Below are 19,368 nucleotides of genomic sequence, written 5' to 3' on the forward strand. Positions count from 1 at the left end.
CATAACTTTACATCTTCGAATGTAATTTGAAAATTGGGAGCGTTGTAAATTTTTTGAATCAAGTCTACAATACTCAATCACAGCTATTAAAGTAGGACACAAAATCCCCAATCACAGCCAACCAACAGACATACATCACCTAATCACAGCAACTGGCAGACATACATTACTCAATGACAGCCAACTAGGAGATCTATACATCCTCCAATCACAGCCAACTAGCAGACATACATTACCCAATCACAGCCAACTAGGAGACTAGACATACTGGTACACTAGGATTGACTTCAGACAGTAACAAAGCTGATATCAGTTGTAGTGTTATCTATATTTCTCATAAAACAACTTTGCTTTTTTATGTCTGTCATTAGTTTTCATTCCCTTTGCTAAACTTAGATCACAGTCTTGCAGTTATGTTTATAGAGAGGTAATAATTTGTCTAAGTGTGCAACTTGTGATAAAACCAAATTTATACAATCAAATCTTTGTTTTTTGTCTATTTCAGCCATATCTCCTGCCAGTCATCACTTCAATGAGACCCTAAGCACATTACGCTATGCAAAACGAGCAAAACATATCGTCAACAAACCAGTAATTAATGAGGTCAGTATGGTCAACTATCGCCAGGGACATCCAATCAAATCCTAAATATCACCACGGCAACAAACACACCATCAAGCACCCCTGTCACAGAACCTGTGAGGCAAAGGAATAAGGCCACCTATTTCAGTGACGATAAATGCAATGTAATCAATTTGTCAAGAAGATAATCTTTAGATAAATATAAAACACAAAAAATTGGACTGTTAATAATAATTTATCATGTAATCTAACACAGTTTGACAACCCATCAAGGATATCACTTCATCAACTGGTTTAATACTGCACAAAACACGCTGATTCAGAATACTCAGAATGCAAATAACAAAACATTAAAAAACAGTCAATGTATTAGCGGAACTATTCAGCCAGTTTCTCATCGTCACTTTTGTGGTTATTGCTTGCTTGGTCTTTTCTTTGTTTGATTTTGGTTTCATAAAATAATTCATCCCATGAAATACAATCTTTGCTCATAGCCTGTACCTAATTGCAAGGAATTGAACTTAGCTTTCTCTGTTTAATATGCATTTTAAAATTTGATTTGTGAGGACAAGGACATGAAAATTGTCACAGCAAGCTGAGTGGGTTCCAGTTTCAGCAATCAATGCTATGAAGGTTTGAGTGCAGATTATATCTTGATCTCTGTCAATGAAATCACTGACAAGCCACTGTAGTACTAATCTCTTTATCTAGAATTCAGGTTACAAAGGTGAAGTGAATTGTAAATCTACGTGAGATATTAGATTTATGACATTTCTCCTGCAGTATAATGTATTCTTCTGTCGGTGTTCATTTCAGTAAAACAATCCAATATGTTGTCCACTATTTTTCATAATTTTACTAAAATCCTTTAGTCACAAATATTTTATAAGGTTTTATGAAAAAATGATACGATTATAGCTAGTGAAGTTGTACCAAACTTCACTTCTAGAGAAATCAATGTCTGTGTCAATGCTTTCTCTCATTTTTTTTTGTAAATTTCACAACATATCACATAACCTCTAATAGCGTACTGGTATAGTTCAGTCTGACAATCAGGGTGACATTACAGTTGTACGATTATATCTATTGCAGGATTCTAATGTGACTCTGATCAGGGATCTCAGGGCTGAAATAGATAAACTCAAGTCTATGTTAGAGAGGGCAAATATGGTGAGTTTACAAAACATTCTTTTTTTCTTCCCTTTGATGTTGGACATATCATTTGTAAATGACTTGATTTTCTGAAATGAAGCTCACTGATTGTGATGCATGGTATGTGAAACATAGTTTAACCCTTTCACCACCATGGTTTGTCCTAAATCCATTGTTTTCTATGGTAAAGTTGGACCTGTATACAGGGAACTGGGGGTGAAAGGGTTAAACAAATTTCAAATGATAGCATTTCAGCAGTGTGTTATTTTTAAACTATGACTTTTATACACAGTGGCATGAGTTTAGCATTAACCATGGGGGTCTTCAATGCTGTGAATTATTGCCCTTTTATGATTTGTTTTATTTTTTCTACAATAGAGAGGCTCTCAAACTTCCCTAGCAGGTGACGGCTCAATTTTTGAAATGCTGCACAAAAATGAGGAGAAAGTAGAAGAGTTGACGTCTGCCTGGGTTGGAAAGTGGACAGAAGCAGCGGCCATCATGCAGGTATGTATTAAGTCAGCTACTGTATTTTGCTCTCAAAATATCACCTGGTAACATATCTATGGAAATCATTAACACACTGAAAGATTAAGAAATGAGACAAATTGTATTATTTTATTCTACGTGGAAGTATTTATGGACAGTAACTAACAAAGTAATATTTCTTGACACAGGAATGCAATGTAGGAATTAGAAGAAGTAATGTTGGTGTGATTGTTGAGTCAGAATTGCCACATCTCATAGGTATGGATGATGATTTGCTGAGTACTGGTATAATCCTTTACCATCTCAAGGTAAGTTCTACTCTGTGTTTTTCCTGTTGTTCTGAGAGATAAAAGAAAATTGAAAGTTCTGTGGAATATTCACGGCGAGAGTTTATTTCCTTTTTCAAATCAAATTGTAAAACTTTAAATATTGGATTTTATCAAAAGGCCATCATTCAAGTGAAGTACTGTTAACTTGAAAATAAATAAATACATGAGTCAGTGTTGAAGAAGTAATAGAGCTACATCAGGATTCAAGAACTAAGAGAAGAGTTAGTTTATTGAAAATTGGAATTTCTTTCACGATTATGTCCATATCCCAGATATTGCCCCTTCTGCTACAGTTCGCAATCTCGGTGTGAAACTTACCCATGACGGCTCGATGTCAGACCATATCAGCCACATCTGTAAGAATGGATTTTATGCATTGCGTAGAATTGGCAAGATCCGTCAATTGTTGGACAGACCCACCACAGAAAAGATGGTCCATGCATTTGTTACTTCTCAGCTGGATTACTGCAACAGTCTTTTGTATGGTGTTGGGAAATTTCAGCTCGGACGCCTTCAATCACTTCAGAATGCTGCAGCTCGCCTTGTCTCGCGTACTCGTAAATTTGATAATATCACACCTGTTTTCATTGATCTACACTGGCTGCCCGTAGAAGCTAGAATTAAATTCAAAATCTTGTTGACGACCTTTAAAATAGTTCATCATGTTGCTCCACTTTATCTCATGGATCTGATCGAGATATACACCCTGCCAGAGATCTCAGATCGAGTGATTCCTTACGCGTTAGTGCCACCGCGTGGAATGTTCAACAAGGCATATGGGCAGAGAGCTTTCTCTGTCTGCGCACCTTCTCTACAGAACTCATTGCCCCTGAAATTCGTAATGCCAAGTCCGTTGACTGTTTTAAACGCGTTTTAAAGACTCACCTTTGTTAAAGCACTATTACTAATGTTTTGGAAGGGTCACCATTTTACCGTAACCGCTGATGCTTGTTTTATTTTAACGTTTTCTGGTACTTTGTAGAATTTTAATAATGTTTTTTGTAGTTTGACTGTTTTTACTCTGCAGAAATTTTCATCATTTTTAACCATGTACGTTTTTAGCCTAATTTGATTGTTTTTTACATTTTAGTTTGTTATGCTTTGCTGGTATTTTATCAATTTTAAATGTGTAAAGCGCACTGAGACGTATGTGTAGTGCGCTTTAAAGAAATAAATATTATTATTATTATTATCCCAAAAACAAACATCAAATCAAATCATTGAGAAGACTAACATTACGGGAAAGCTCCATTAACTTAGGAATACCCTTCTTCCCTAGAGGATCAATTTCACAGACCTGCCTTTCCTACAATGGCACTACAATGGCACCAGCTGGATTAGATAAACATAACAATGGAATATTCACACCTTGGGGGATTAAAAGTCTTCTGTTTGTCACCCGAGTTGGTCAGGCAAGGACTCGGGTTTCAGGTACCATGCAAGTGAATGCAGTCTTCCCCTAATGCACAGTGTTATGGCTTCAAGTTTAGTACAGAGTAATGTTTATGATAGACCTGAACTTTATATTAGGATTATTTTATTTTGTCTTTTTTTTATCCATTAATAGGAAGGAGAAACAAAGATTGGAAGGGAAGATTCCGCAATACCAAAAGACATAGGTCAGTTATTATCTGTTCTTTCATGGTTGTGCATGAATGATCTTGGTTACAAAGACATGAGTGATTATATCGTGTTACTTTTATCTTTTATAATTTAGCAAATTTTTAACTGAGGTGTGATGGCACACTGTTTTTGTAGATATTGTGTTCTGTCATTTAGTAGCTTGAAATTCTGGCCTGAACTTAGCAACGAGAAAGCACAAGTTAGAATAAAGACAAGATACGTACACCATTCACACAGACAAAGTTACGCCGCTGCTACACCTACATAACTTTTATGTTAGTGTTATAAAAGCAGTCTGAATGCTCCACGTCGGCCCAGCATTGTATCAATTTTGTCTTGAGTCGGCCCAGATTTCCATGTTGTGAGTATGTTATGCTGGCCCTGGTCCCAGATGATCACTGAGTTTGATCATAGACCATTTTTATGGTTTGATTGTCAAGTTTACATTTACCGAAAGTTTTCAATTCTTATCATCTCATGTACAGTCAGAACAATATTTTCTGACCAAGTTCAGAGTGGCAAACGAGACCATGTCGCTCGATTCACAGTGCTTATACATCTGGGAGATGCACATGTTAAAACACCCTGTACAGATTATTTCCGCAGTGTAGACGTATCTGATTATTTCTCCAGTGCTGACTTATCTGATTTCAGCTCGAACACTCAGTAGAGATATGCTGAAGTTGTCTCTGATGGTTAAAATAGTCAGTAGCAGTCATATTAGCCCTTCTTATGTGATGTTATCCAAGTTTACCATTTTGAACTTTGAAAGGTCAGAGGTCACAGAGAGAGCTAGAGAGGTGTATATTTTCGCTGTGATGAAGTCTGAACAGAAACTGAATTTAAGCCATTGGTCAGCGGTATGTTGGACCAATCTGACCTTGGCCAAATTTGCTTGTTGTGTGAACAAGGTAACAATGATGAGGAGACTTTTGACTGTAAATAGGTCAATTGAACAGTTAATGTACCATGCAAAGTTGATAAGCCATGTCATTTTCAGTGGCTTTTTAAAGATATTTTTGCTCCCAGCTTTACAGTAATACAGTAACATTAGGACAGCATTATGATATTAAAGTTTATCTTTAATTTTTTCTCATTTCATTTCTTGTCCTGTATAGTTTTACGAGGACCAGGTCTTGAAGCAGAACACTGTACCATTGTAAACAACAATGGAGTTGTTACTTTGTTTCCAAATGAAGGATCATTATGTGCTGTCAATGGTATAGATGTCACCACGGAAACCCAACTGACACAAGGTAAATCTACATACGACAAATCAACCTTTTCCATTTAGCCTAATGTCAGTCGTACCCTCCATCAAGCAATTCAAAAATCAACATGGTGTTTCTGACTTTTGTGTTGTTGATTCAGTGAATGATAACTGTGCATTGGTTGCTCCCTGATAGTTCAGGGAATTCTGATAGCAAGCCTATTTTGCAGTTTTTCATTGAATACAGAATGCATTTCAGTGATATGTGGAGAGCACTCACAGAAGGTACAGTGACAACTGACTGATTGTTGTTTTAATTCCTTTGTTGTATTCAGCAGGGCACAGGTTCACGTCATATAACTGTGAAGTAGACAATAGAACCATGCAGTTAGATGTCCGAAGATTTAGTTTGGTGATATATTTGATTGTTGTAGTGTGTAATCCAGTGATTGATAGGATTTTGAAATAATGGGCAAGTATGCATCATGTCCATCAGCATCAAGGCAGTTAGCTGTTCAGAGATATTTCTGATGTGGAAAGTTAAAGTTAGTTAGTCTTGAATCAACAAAGAGATGATAAAAATCATTTTTAAATTCATTAGCTTTGTATGGTTTTTTTCAGTGCAAACTACTTTGAAATTAAGTTTTTAAAACAATCTTACAAGCAAGAGTTTGCCTTGCTGTTGTCACAAGTTAACCATCCATAAACTTTCTCTTTGATAACAATGTTACACTCCAGCAAGCATGAAATCAATTACCCTGAAATTTACAGTAGGTTGAGATCGCTGCGTATAAATCTTCATCATCCTTCCTCTTTCAATTGAGAGCTGCTCCAAGGAACAATTCTTAAAGCAATCTTGTAATTGAGAGCTGCTCCAAGGAACAATTCTTAAAGCAATGTTTAAATCAACCTTAAAGTGCAAGGAAGGTGTCAGATTTTGTATTCAGTGTTGTTACAAGAATCGTGTGGAAAGAAACTGCTTAAAAAGTAATCTGGTCAGAGAAGTGTTAAACTGGAAACTAATCATTAAGCTAGAAACTAACCAGTTAACTTGCAACAAATCGTTTAACTAGCAACCGATCATGAGGAACTTTAATGCAAATGATATCGTTTCCAGGAAGACTGAACACAGATCAGCAGTTGAAGTCGTATGTCTGAACACAGATCAGCAGTTAAAGTCTTATGTTCCTATTGAGAACATGACTTCACATTCCCATTAAGCAGAATTGTTTTTGTGTTGACTATTCCTGGCAAAACACATCAAATGTCATGATGACATAATTTGTTGTTTATCAACAAAATTACATAATCGTAATCATAGAATGTATCTTTTACAGTTAAAAACTGGATGAGAGTTCTTTAATTCAAATATGTGTGCAATAATACCAATTTTCTTAATAAACAAAAATAATGGCTGTAATGTCAACACTTCAGTAACTTTCCCATTTACACAAAAATGTCTCATACTGACCTAGGTTAGTAACATCACTATAAATTCTGTTGTCACTTTAGACACTAAGAGATGGTGTTCAGTTTTTTCTATCATATTTGGAGGGCACTTTCAGTAACTTTCATGACATGGATACAGTCTTGTTGGCTGGCAGCACCGCTACTCTGTTATTTTTTTCTCAACCCTTACAGCAACACTACCCTGCAGATCAAGACTGACCTTCAGAGTATGAGGTGAAATGTCAAATAATCACAAACAGTGTTTTATTTGATAAATTATGCTCCTGCAAAATTAATCAAAGACTGCTCAATAAATACATGGAGAAACAATGCATATTCTCCATTTGCACATGTTATTCTGAGTATTTGACCTTTTAAAAAAATAAACAAATGCAGTTGTTGGAGGATTGTACTAGAACAATGAAATCAACTTGGATTTGTTGATTTACAGCAAAAAGTCAAGTTGACAGAGTTTTACCTTGTTACTATGTTTGAGAGGTCATTTTCAAAAAAGAAAACTATGAAGGGTTGGATTTAACTTTGAGATAGCGTAATTGATAATCACATTCAAAGACAGACCATAGAAGATCTATGAACAGATTGTTACTGTAAAATATGTCTTTTTCACTAGCCTAGCTTAGTAAATTTAGAAAGTTGATCAATTTGCTAATTTAAGATCCCACCAATTTTCATTTATTCTTATATTTACTATGGTTAGGATCTCCTCAGCAAAATTAAATTCTACTGATTGCAATGAAAATCAAAAGACGCTGAAAAGGCATGAAGATTATTCAAAGTGTTTTACAGTAATTATGTCATATAGAAGTAGCTTAATTCAATTTCCCATTAACTGTTACTAAATGTTATACTAGTATGTGTTTGACAGCTTTATTCTGATAATAAGAGATAGTACAACCTGCAATGCTTGCTGTTCGTGAACTACTTGTAAGAATTTTAAGGTACCTGGATTTGTTGTGTAAGTCCTTACAATATCTTGTCACATAAACAAGATAATAATTGTAACTTTCCCAGGATGAGATTTTCAGTCAACAGTAATTTTTTTTGAAAGTTTCTACATCCAAAACAGAGTCATAACCAGGACTGTTTTTATCTATCTGTACCGTCATTTTGCTGAAACTGTTTTCAGAAGGACCAAAGTGAGCGCCCTCTAGTGACATATAATGTTAATGTTGATCTCCAGCAGCTCTCACATGTGCAGTGTTTTAAGCTCCTACCGACTATAGTCTACAGAAGCTATTTGGATGGGTATCCGTCCGGCATCAGTCTGTATGTATGTATGTCTGTATGTATATCTGTATACATGTATGTATGTACTTTTGTGAAGATTTCCGTCCACTCAAATATTTTTGAGAACCAAAGTACTTACAGACTTGATATTTGGTGTGTAGATGCAACTCATGATTATGGCAAAGAGTCTTATTTTGGTTTGTTGATACTGTTGCAAATATGCAAATAAGCTCAAAAAAGGCCAATTTTGGTAAAAAATCTTCTTCATAACCGCTGGTCAGAGAGCTTTGATATTTGGTATACATGTCCCTAGGGATGAGCTTACTTAGATTTGTTTAAACTGTGATGAAATATGGAAGTGTGTATTTTAAGGCAATTACTGTCATTCTTTTGGTTGAAAAATCTTCTCCTTCAAAATTTATTAGACTGATTTGATATTCAGTATACATGTCCAAAGGGATGACCTTGTTGAAATGTGTCCAAATTGTGATGAAATATTTAAATTTGTAATTTTAAGGCAATTTTTGTTATTTTTGGTCAAAAATCTCTTTCTTCTAAAGTTTTAGTCAGACAGCATTAAAATTTTGAATACATGTTCCAAGTGAAACATAAATAAGATTTTTCAAATGAGACCAAAATCTGCAAGTTTGTACTTCTAAGGCTATTTTGTCGCTTTTGGTAAATTTGTTATTTTCTAAGTCAGATAATATATAGCGAAGAAATACACAATTTTGTATTTTTTCGGCAAATTTTGCCAATTTTGGTAAAAATGCCTTCTCAAAAACTTTTTTTCTAATAGCTTTGCAATTTGGTATACAGGTAGTAGCTGTACAATTACATTATCAGTAATTTGTCATCCGTGAATGACATCTGTTGAGAGAATTAAGACAAAATTGTTAAAAGTATGTAGCAATGATATTCCAAACTTCACACAAAGTAACTGTTTGTGATCACAATAGGGTATGAAACTTCAGTTTCCGACAATATTGGTCTGTACTATAAAGTAATGCAATGTTTATAATATATATACATATGCCACTGATAAAATCAAAATCTCCATGTATGTCACACTCGTCACTCATAATACTTATTTTGTCTCCGTTGAATGTAATGGTCATGACAGACTGTGTATATTTAGCGCCCTCTAGCAACTGTAGTAACAATTTATACATCCCTTGTTTGACGTAAATACAATGTTTGGCAGATGGGATATACAGTAGTATCTTTGATTATTGAATGTCTGTCTCTATGATTGAATTTCTCTCTTATTTTCATGATGTCTTCCCATCACAGTAATAGCATATTACATATTCATATAAACTGTGTATTGCTACTTTAAAATTGTCATAAAAATTTCAACTTTTATTCTTTCATAAAATGAGAAGCATCATTGAACTGAGTTCACCCATAGTGTAATTGTCATTGCGTGGCATCTCAACTCTGTATGTATAGATTTTTCAGAGCTTCAAAAACCCAGCCAGTCTTTAAAAGATGGCATGTGGGTGTGACCTCAATGCTTGGCTGGGACAGTGCTGGCATTATGCCAACTGGCTACTGTACGATCCATTAATCACTAAAATGTCAATAGCCATTCTGTGGTTTGTTCAAAGTAGTAATACAATTTGCTGTCCACTCTTTTTGTACACCAGGTTAAAAAGAAAAAGAAAACATATGTTGTCCTAAATATAACATCCAAGATTGGAAATGCTCAGCTGAAATCCATTTTATATAAAACGAGTATTTTTACAACGCCTGATAAACCAACAAAATTGTTTGATCTGATATTCGCTTACTTCTGACTTAGTCTTGAATAACCTTGACACATCAAAATGTAGAAATTTTTGTCAAACAATTTTAGTTCAGGCTTTTCTACCCAGTAGCCATGATAGAATATTTTTTGACTGTCTACCCTTTTCAAACCTGTACATGTAAATTTATTAAACTGATGCGATGCATTCTATTTGTGCAACGAATGGAAGGTGTCTGATGAAACTAAGGTCTTTCTGTATTTAAGTCATCATTAACTCTGTTATCAACATCAGTAATGTTATCCTTATTAGTTGGATTTAGGTCAACAGCATTTTGAGATCCAAAGTCACTGCTGATTGACCATAAATAAGCAACGATGATAACATCCTAGCATTTAGCAAAGCCAGTCAAAACAAAAATCTCCAGTATTTCAAAGAGAAATCTGTCTTATCTTTGTATCTCCATGTCAGATTTTGTCAAAGTGTATACATTTTCTAACAGGTGAAGAAAAAGGAAAAACTATCTCATGTTTGGGAAAAAAGTTGATTTGATTGCATAAAGTATATGATTTATTTGGTAGTTACAGATCTAATGACCTCATTTTGGAAATCAAAGTCTCCTGAAACAAACAACGGCCACTGAAGAAAACATTTTCCCAATTATTTGATGGATTTAGCATCGCTAGCTCACTGAAAAACAATATTGTCTATTGAAAGGTGCACAGTAAGCTTGCTAAAGAAAATGGGTCTATAAGTCTGTAAGCTTGCATCGTTGTGTGTCCAAGGTAGTCAGGGCTTAACACTTTTATGATAAAAAGGACCTTTACAAAAAGACGTAGATATAGCTGTTGGTGGTTCGTCTTGTACACAAAACAGATGATTGTTTTACAGCGCAGTGTGCATGGAGATCTGTAAATCCCACTGTAATGCAGAGATTTGAAGCATATTTTAATTTGTTGGTGTTTGTTCAAGTACTGCAGTAATCTAACCAAGAAATGAAGACTCATCATTTGTTATATTTCATAGTGGCTTATCACAAAACATCTCCCGAGGGTTTTGTGTAGACACAATGGAAAGTAGACTAGAATACAATTGTTTGTCTTCAAGGCAAGGAGAAAGAGGTGCTGAAAGAATGTCAGGCGTGCTACCTGTAGCTGTGGTTATGTGTTCTCATTTCAATACCGCGCCAACATCACATCCACCCAGAACAATAAACCTACAGCATGGCTGAACACGTTGCTCAGCAACTCAGGCCTTTGTACTCTCTGACCCCTGTGACCTTGGCAGGGCTCCAAACCCCCTATACAGCATCATAGCGTACCTGGCATGTTTCAGTGCCTCATCTGCAACAGACAGGGGATTACATAGCCAACTGTGCCTGACTTGTCTGTCTGTTCTTTCAACGACGTTGTGACATCTGAGTTCTGTTAGCTTGCACTGGACTTGGTTCATCTAAAACTAAGCTTGCCCTTGTGGTGTTAAACATCATGGAACTAATGCTGGAATTAATTACTGAATCTTATGTTTTCATCATGGTCTGTCTAGGTGCTGTGATTCTCCTTGGCAAGACCAATATGTTTCGGTTCAACCATCCAGCTCAAGCAGCAAAACTGAGGGAACGCAGACAGGTAAGTTGTTTTGCCAACTTTTATCACTTCACACCAAATCAATATTCTCTCTACTACATTACTTCTAAACCCTTTATTGAACAAAATCAGATTTGAACATTTAGAGTAACCATGTTTACTTTGCTTTGAAATCTTTTGTATTTAATTTATGACCACAAATAGCTTGTTTTTTTATTTCTATTCACAAGTTAATCGCCGATAGCACTTGAAGCCATCAGAGAATGGTGTTAAGATTTATCTGGTGCTGTCATTAGCTTTTGATTTTCTTCAGATGTTAGATGTTTTTGCTGCTTATCAACAACTCTAATTGTTGAATACTGGCATATTTTTTGCAGGCTGGGGAGATAATTAGGCGATCCTCTGTACTCAGTAGATTACAAGTACTGTAACTTTCTTCTTTTCAAAAAGAACTATTGGTTCAGTTTGTAACATAATCTGAAATATTATATTTTATGGATCATTTTAACTCAAGGTCCACAAATTTAGATACATTAAGGTACTAGATATTTGATTTTCTGGATATGAACTTAAAATATAATACTTTATAAATCACATCTATTCGACATAAGATTGTACTTATCTACAAACCATTTATTCACATGATTTTCAAATCTTCCTTATGAAGACAAAGTGGCAGCTCTGTTGATTGTTCACAATGCTTGAAAAAACTGCAAATAGAATACCTCAATAAGGTGACAGAGTGTTGCAATCTGGACCAGTAATTCTACGGACAAGCAGTTTTTAAAGTTTTATGTTTCAAACAGTTTTTCATCTGGTTGGATACACTCATAGTAACTTTACTTTGTGGTCCAATCAAGTGAAACTCTACACCATTGCTCTTTGATCAGTTCTTGCATTTTTTCTTTTATGTTGTTATGTTTGATGGGTAGGTAGGCAGTTCAAACTTAGTTTGTTGAGTTGGTAGGCAATTCAAACAGCTTCCAAAAAGTTCCATACATCATTATCTCACAGTGTTAGAATTGATTGGGTCTCCAAGGGGTCTGTAAACTCAAATAATCAGATGAAATGGGGGAAGGGTCCACTGTTGACTATGTTCAGTCACAATGTTTTCATTTCAATTCATTTGAAGGATTTTTAATGAGGCAATTTGAATTCAAATAAAATTTAATTATTGCAGGTGCATAGAAATGGCTACTGTATATGTCACCAAAGTGACTGCAATGTACAGATATATATGTGCACTGTTTTGTTATCCAGGCATTGTGATCATGGTTCAGTTTTCTGTTCCAACGGAATTGAGGTAATTTTTTCAAAATGAAGTGAAGAGACATTCAGGTTTGAACTGCTAGCCTGCATTGTATTCATTCTTGTTTTTGTCTTTTTCCATTTTATTCATGCTTGCTAATCTTCAACATAATTTTTTTCATAACATTATTTGCCAAGTTTTCAGCCATCATCAATATCATTGTCATCTTCACTGCCTTTCAACGTTTTTTTTTTTTACCTCATTCACTGCTGTGTGTGGCTGTTGCTGTATCATGCTGTTTTGTTTTGTGGCTCTCTGTATGTGTGCAACAAAACATTTACAGTACTATACAGAAGGGAAAAATGGCCAACATGGCTGGCCATTTGACATGTTTGTGCAGGCTCCGTCTTGGGTCACTATGCATGACTTGGTAAAACCTGCCATTTTGACCTCCTCATCAAATTGAACAGTTGAAAAAGCTGAGCCAATTGTCCAACTCTAATCAGTGTAGCTCTCTCTGATACACAAACGTGAGGCAGAATTTTATTTGTAGTTTTTCACAGTTACAGAACAAACTATGAACTGTAGCTTTGGCTTGTTATTTTTTGTCAAGAACTGCCTTCAATGAATGGCTTATTTACCAAGGAAACTACATCCACTTGACATTTACTGAGATAGACGGCATGCACTTTGACCTGTAAAGCCAAAAGTGATCATTTTATCAGGTTTTGACAAATGTGGTGTGTTGTTTAAGCTGCACTTCATGCATGACACTTTAAGACATTCATGAATGCTGATGTTTTGAGTGAGTTTGAACCTTGAACCTATCCCATGAGTCATACTTTGTTGTCCATACTCCAATCCCTTTACTATAAAGTTTACCCTTCAGTTTTACTAATCTACCATTTGTCATTAGTTTACACAAGATGATGATGATGTTACTGTGCATGTATTTAGAGGAGTATGTTGTGTTTTTCTTTTTACAGTCAAGTTTGTTCACCATAAAAACAGCACCAGACCTCCCACAAACTATCACAAAAGTGACATCGTCCTCGGACGACAGAGTGAGTAGTTGGGACTGGATTTGCATTTCAATTTTTGACAACCATGCCTCATTTTTTTTCACTCATAAGCCTTTGCTTGCAGATTGCCTTTTCACAGCCCACTGCACCCTGCAAAATCCACACCCAGCAAATGATCTAAGCTGCACAGTCCATTGTACTAATCTCAACAACATCAGCCCCTTTTCAACCTGCTGCTGCTTAGTTTTTAATCCAATTTGTATCCCACCCTGTGATTAGCTGTTTATCCGCATATTTGGATTTCTCCAGACAGCATTTAATTTCAGTCACCAATTCTACATAAAAATATCTCTTTCAAGAAATATTTAAAGGTCTCTCTATCCTATAGTGCAAAGTCTTTCTTATAGTGTTTCTTTTCTCATTGTATATGTAATGTTATTGAATAAATGTTCTACATTAAGATTTTTTCCTACACACAAATTTTTTTAAGTTTTGCTATGTTTTGTAATCTACAGGAAATCAGCCTTTCCCATTGATTTTTTTTTATTTTCAGGAGTTAAGTTTTTCCAGTCATAACTAGTTTTTTATCCTAATTGGTTTTTTCCATTTCACATCACGGTTTTGTTTCCCAGATATTCAAGTTGTTTTATTCAAATATTGTCATTTATGTTTTGTCCAATCATCATCAGTGTTGGTTTTTATGTTATGTTTGCTGTCTATAAAGTGTGAGTGTGTTGCATTTGCCAACTTTCAAATGTAACTAACATTGCAAACACTGTCCAGAAAAGAATGCACTCGTCAAATAATAAGAATTGTATCTCAAGTTTGACTTTCAACCTTACCTTGCATAACCTTGCTTGCCTTTGCAGAACCTAATGCTCACAAACCCATCGTTTCTGTAAATAAAACTGTCTGTGCTTGACACAATTCACTGTGATTGTCAAAGAAATGGTACCTTTTCTTCTGATCAGGGTTTGAAAATCCATAAAAGTCCAAAGTTTAGCTATTCCTGGACTTTGAAATTTTACCTATGACTAGTTGCAGGTAGCTGATAAAAGAGCTGATAGTTTACACAAGCATGAAGCAAATGTTTAGTTTATAGACTTAATTTCTATTAATGTTCACACTTTTCACATAGGTAGGAAGATGTTGTCATATGTCACTTCATGAAAATTATTGTTAAATTCATTTGCAAAGCAACTGTCCAGCACAAAATCACTGATAACATATTTGCATTTTCTGCCCCTTGTCAGTGAAAGTCAGAGTACACATCTGTATCATCATAAGGCAGATAAGATACATAGGGTTAGATGCAATGAATATTTCTAATCTTGTGGAACAGAAAAAACAAGAAAAGTTGCACAATCAATATCAGTCTTAAATTTTAGAGTGATTAGATATAACAGAATGTCCAATAGTCAATATCATTCAAAGTGTGAATTCAGTCTTACTTTATAATTTCAAGAATACCAATTAAAATAATATGTAAATCATAGTAGGTAACCAATCCTAGTTTTACAAAATCTAGAGTTAATGACTGTGAGAAGTAAATTATATTTTGAATGTTTGGGAAAGTTATGAAATAGTTTTCACAAATTTCAAAATTGAGTAATCATTTGAGTGTAGCATGTTTCAATTTCCAATGATATTCCTTTACAGCAACTTTCTCTGAGTGCTGCGGGTGCCTCAAAGAGTTGCAATGTCTCCACAAGCTCAATACCATCATTAACACCAGAAGATCTCCCAGATGACAGCCTTCCTGCACGTAGTCCTGTCTCTCCAGTTATGATGTTCAATCCACAGTAAGTTACATTGTGCTATTGCTTATTATCCATATAATTGATTGTTTTTCAGCTAAAGTAAGTGTACATGTATGTCTACAAATGAATTTATCTGTGATTGGTGCATGTATTGATGAGTGTGTGTGTATGGATGGATGGGTGTGTGTATGGATTGGTGGGTGTGTGTATGGATGGATGGATGGGTGTGTGTATCGATGTATGGTTGGGTATGTGTGTATACATGGATGGATGGATGGGGTGTGTGTATGGATGTATGGTTGGGTATGTGTGTATACATGGATGGATGGATGGGTGTGTGTGTGTGTGGATGGATACATGGGTGTGTGTATGGATGGATGGATGTGTGTGTGGATGGATGTGTGTGTATGGATGGATGGATGGATGTGTGTGTGTGTGGATGGATGTATGTATGGATGTGTGTGTGTATAGATGGATGGATGGATGGGTGTGTGTATGGATCGATGTGTGTGTGTGTGTATGGATTGATGGATGGATGGTTGGATGGGTGGATGGGTGGATGGGTGATTGAGTTTTGGCCCATGTGCATGTAGTGTTCTGTTCACCATGAATGTACACCTGTACATGTTGATTTCAGGAAAGTTATCTGTTGATAGTTACAAGCTATGATTTTGATGTCTTTGTATAATTAAATGTCAGCATGACTCACTAGTATTCGCTTTTAAATTTGCTTTATACTTAGATTTGTTTGGTGTGTTGTAAAAATTCATCAAAAGCCGGGATGGGAATAAATCAGAATAACAAACTCTAGCTTGTTGGATATTAGCATGAAGGCCATGATCTTTGATTTATGGTTATAGATAAGGCCTTGAATACTCCCAGACTAGTTTTATATGAAGTACAATGGTTTGCTATTGTTCGTTGTTTATACACTCAATGCCATTCCTGTGTTTCTTTACAGACTTGAAATTGAGATGCAACAAAAGAAAGAAACAGACAGACTTGAAGAAACAAGGTTAGTAAAAGTTGTACAAGCAATTTCTAGATCTTAAAGTGCTAGCAAGCTAAGTCGTCCTATATACTTCACATGATCAAAGCTGACCTTGACAATTAATGCTGACTGACAGCTGACTCTGATACCATTATGAACTCCCCTGACCGTAAACTCTATTGATGTCAGATTTAGGTTAGGTTGGGTCGGGTACTCATGAATCTGTACTTTTGACAAGGGTGTTGTTGCCATTGCTATGTGCACAAAGGTTGTTGTTCATTGTATTGATGCTGTATCAACACTTGTCTCAGTTGTACTACAATGTAGAAACGACAGTGGCTCATAAAGATACCTATTTAGAATAACAAGGGATTTCTGCATGTGAACATTTAGATTTTGATAAGTTCCCTCTTCTGAACTCGTAGGGTTTCTTGACCATAGGATAGGGTTTTTTCCTCTTCTTACAATAACTATGCAGTAGGATTATTTCAAAAGGCACATTATTTATAATTTGAAAGGTTGTCCATTATAAAAGCCTTCTCTTTCTGTTGAATATGAAGTTTGGCAACAACAACTTGACAGTGTCATAAAATCACTTGTTTCATAACAGGGAACCCTTCTTTGCCTTGGCATTCATTATGCAGTGATATGCAGGAAAGCTCCTGCGACACATATAAACGTTACTTTGCATTTTCAGTTTTGTTAAGATCAAGCTTCATTTGAGTTCTTGATTTTTCACTCTAAACAAATGGTGTTTGATATATTGTTTTCAAAACTCATTATTCGTCCACTGATTGACATTATAATCTGTTACAAAATGAATTGTTATTAATCAATCAGATTTGTACGATGCACTCCATTTTACCCACAATGCATTGCATTTATTGGTAAAACAAAAATTTCTGTTTGTACAATAGCATTTGAGTATTAGTGCCAATGTAGGTTTCTAGAAATTTTCTGATTTCTAGGAAATTTATGATTAACATTTTTTTTATATCAAGGAAATTTACGATTGCTAGGAATATTGTAATTTATGTTTTCACATATGATATTCAAGTGTGTCTGTGATATAAATATATCAGCATGGTAAATCCCTTGGATGTTTACTGCCCAGGAATGATTTCCCAACCACCAGTTAGGAATAGTGTTAGGGATAGAATAAGGGATAGGATAAGGGTTAGGGTTAGGGTTAGTGTTAAGGTTAGTGTCGGGGTTAGTGTTTGGGGAGGGGTTGTTGACTCTCCTGGACCTGCTGTGGTTGGGGATAGGGTTTTGGTTAGTGTTTGGGGTGCGGGAGAAGGGGTTGTTGGCTCTCCTAGAACTTCTACAAGACTCCATTTATGGTAAATGTGACACCAACATGGACTTATCATACAAGTTCAGGATTAATTGAATTAAATACATTACAACTTGTAATATGTTTCTGCTTTCCTCCCAATATCAATCATTGTATATTTTATATATGAATTCACTGGTATTGTATATTAATTGTGTATCAGTTTCTCTCAAATAATTGTCACTGACCTTGGATAAGTATTTTACCTCAAACTTTGTTTGCAATACTGGACAATTCTTCTAAATTCGAAGACGAGAAAAAGATAGAACATTCAAATCAGCCATGTTTAGAATGATATGACAAACCTTGCATTGACTTAGATTTGAAGGTACAACTTTGAAATGGGACTGAAATTTGTATTTTCAAGATAGTCTGTAATGCATAACTAAGTAAGGAAATTGTGATTTTGGAGTAAGTCATCAGGATTCAAATATTTGAATTGTTTTACATCTCTAACTCTAATTCATCCCAAAAGAATCTCACTGTACAAGAATATAATTACTAGAGACTGTCTTGAAGTATATTTTATTTACCTTTTTGTGACTTTGAAGTTGGATTTTCATGTAGGCTAACATGTACTACATGAAAATAACTAATTAATAAATCTGAAATAACTACTTTTGTATATTGAGAACTTGCATAAACTTTAATTTATAGAATCCTTTTGTTTCATGACTTACTGTTGAAAATTCCCTGCCTAGGCGGAAAGTTGATGAGTTGAAACAAGAACAGAGAGAAGCAGAGGAAGCCTACGCTATCAGACAAGAGGAAATGGAAAGGATGAGGCAGATATGGCAAACAGAAATTCAACGGGAGAAACAAATCCTTGAGAGACTGAAGCAGCAGAGTGATTTTGCCAAACAGAAACACGAACAAGAACTTGAACAAATGAAGCAAAAATTGGAGCAGCAAAAACTTGCAGGTGAAAATATTTGTGAATTGTGTATACTTTCCGTGATCTTATGAAATAATTTTGCATATCAGTAGGCAGTACTCAAAGTATTGTAAATAATTTTTATGATAAATATTTTTAGCGTAAAATAATCTTAAATAATTTTTATCATAAATATTTAGTGAGTCTCTTTAAACATTTAATTCAACACTTTTGTAATATACTGTGAAACCAACGTGTCCTGCCACCTCTCTGTTAGTTGCAGATGGTATTCCCTAAATAGCTGAGACATTGAAAATTCATATTGTTATTTGAAATCTCGACAGCTTTGAAAACAAAGGTAGACCTCTGTCCACACTAATGTTTTAATTTGAGATGGTCAAAGCTGTAAAGCAGTTAGTCAGTGAATTTTTGGAGAAAAAGTCAAGTTGCAAATATCTTCAAATTTGAACAACTTGGAAAAATGCTTTGCACAGAAAGACGGATAAACTTCTTGGAGAATTGTATGCACAAGTGAAAGTAGGGGTGACATCTGTGTATTTTATTACCAAGCGACAAGGCATTCGGGGGAATACCCAGAGGAATACATTGCTATTTCCCTCATCAAAGAAATAGAGAGAGCTACATTATTGTCCTGTACACTAAGTAAACACTGACCAAGAGACAGTTGTCAAAACATAGACTAAATTTAATATAGACATG

General features: G+C 35.2%; 1 protein-coding gene across 3 annotated transcripts in view; it reads left to right on the forward strand.

Moving 5' to 3' along the window:
- LOC139148901 (uncharacterized) overlaps window positions 1-19,368 on the forward strand; it is an 84,801-nt gene that overhangs the window by 54,000 nt on the left and 11,433 nt on the right. The window contains exons 11-22 of one of the 3 annotated variants that reach the window (XM_070720348.1): window positions 506-603; window positions 1,675-1,752; window positions 2,113-2,241; window positions 2,412-2,531; window positions 4,120-4,171; window positions 5,294-5,431; window positions 11,376-11,458; window positions 11,794-11,838; window positions 13,652-13,729; window positions 15,347-15,489; window positions 16,409-16,462; window positions 18,476-18,696. In XM_070720348.1, coding sequence (XP_070576449.1) covers window positions 506-603; window positions 1,675-1,752; window positions 2,113-2,241; window positions 2,412-2,531; window positions 4,120-4,171; window positions 5,294-5,431; window positions 11,376-11,458; window positions 11,794-11,838; window positions 13,652-13,729; window positions 15,347-15,489; window positions 16,409-16,462; window positions 18,476-18,696 — 1,239 coding nt within the window. The remainder of the gene's footprint in view (window positions 1-505; window positions 604-1,674; window positions 1,753-2,112; window positions 2,242-2,411; window positions 2,532-4,119; window positions 4,172-5,293; window positions 5,432-11,375; window positions 11,459-11,793; window positions 11,839-13,651; window positions 13,730-15,346; window positions 15,490-16,408; window positions 16,463-18,475; window positions 18,697-19,368) is intronic. The other 2 variants (XM_070720349.1, XM_070720350.1) reach the window with 2 other exon arrangements.

The sequence above is a fragment of the Ptychodera flava genome, chromosome 14, assembly GCF_041260155.1.
Source record: "Ptychodera flava strain L36383 chromosome 14, AS_Pfla_20210202, whole genome shotgun sequence".
NCBI lineage: Eukaryota > Metazoa > Hemichordata > Enteropneusta > Ptychoderidae > Ptychodera > Ptychodera flava.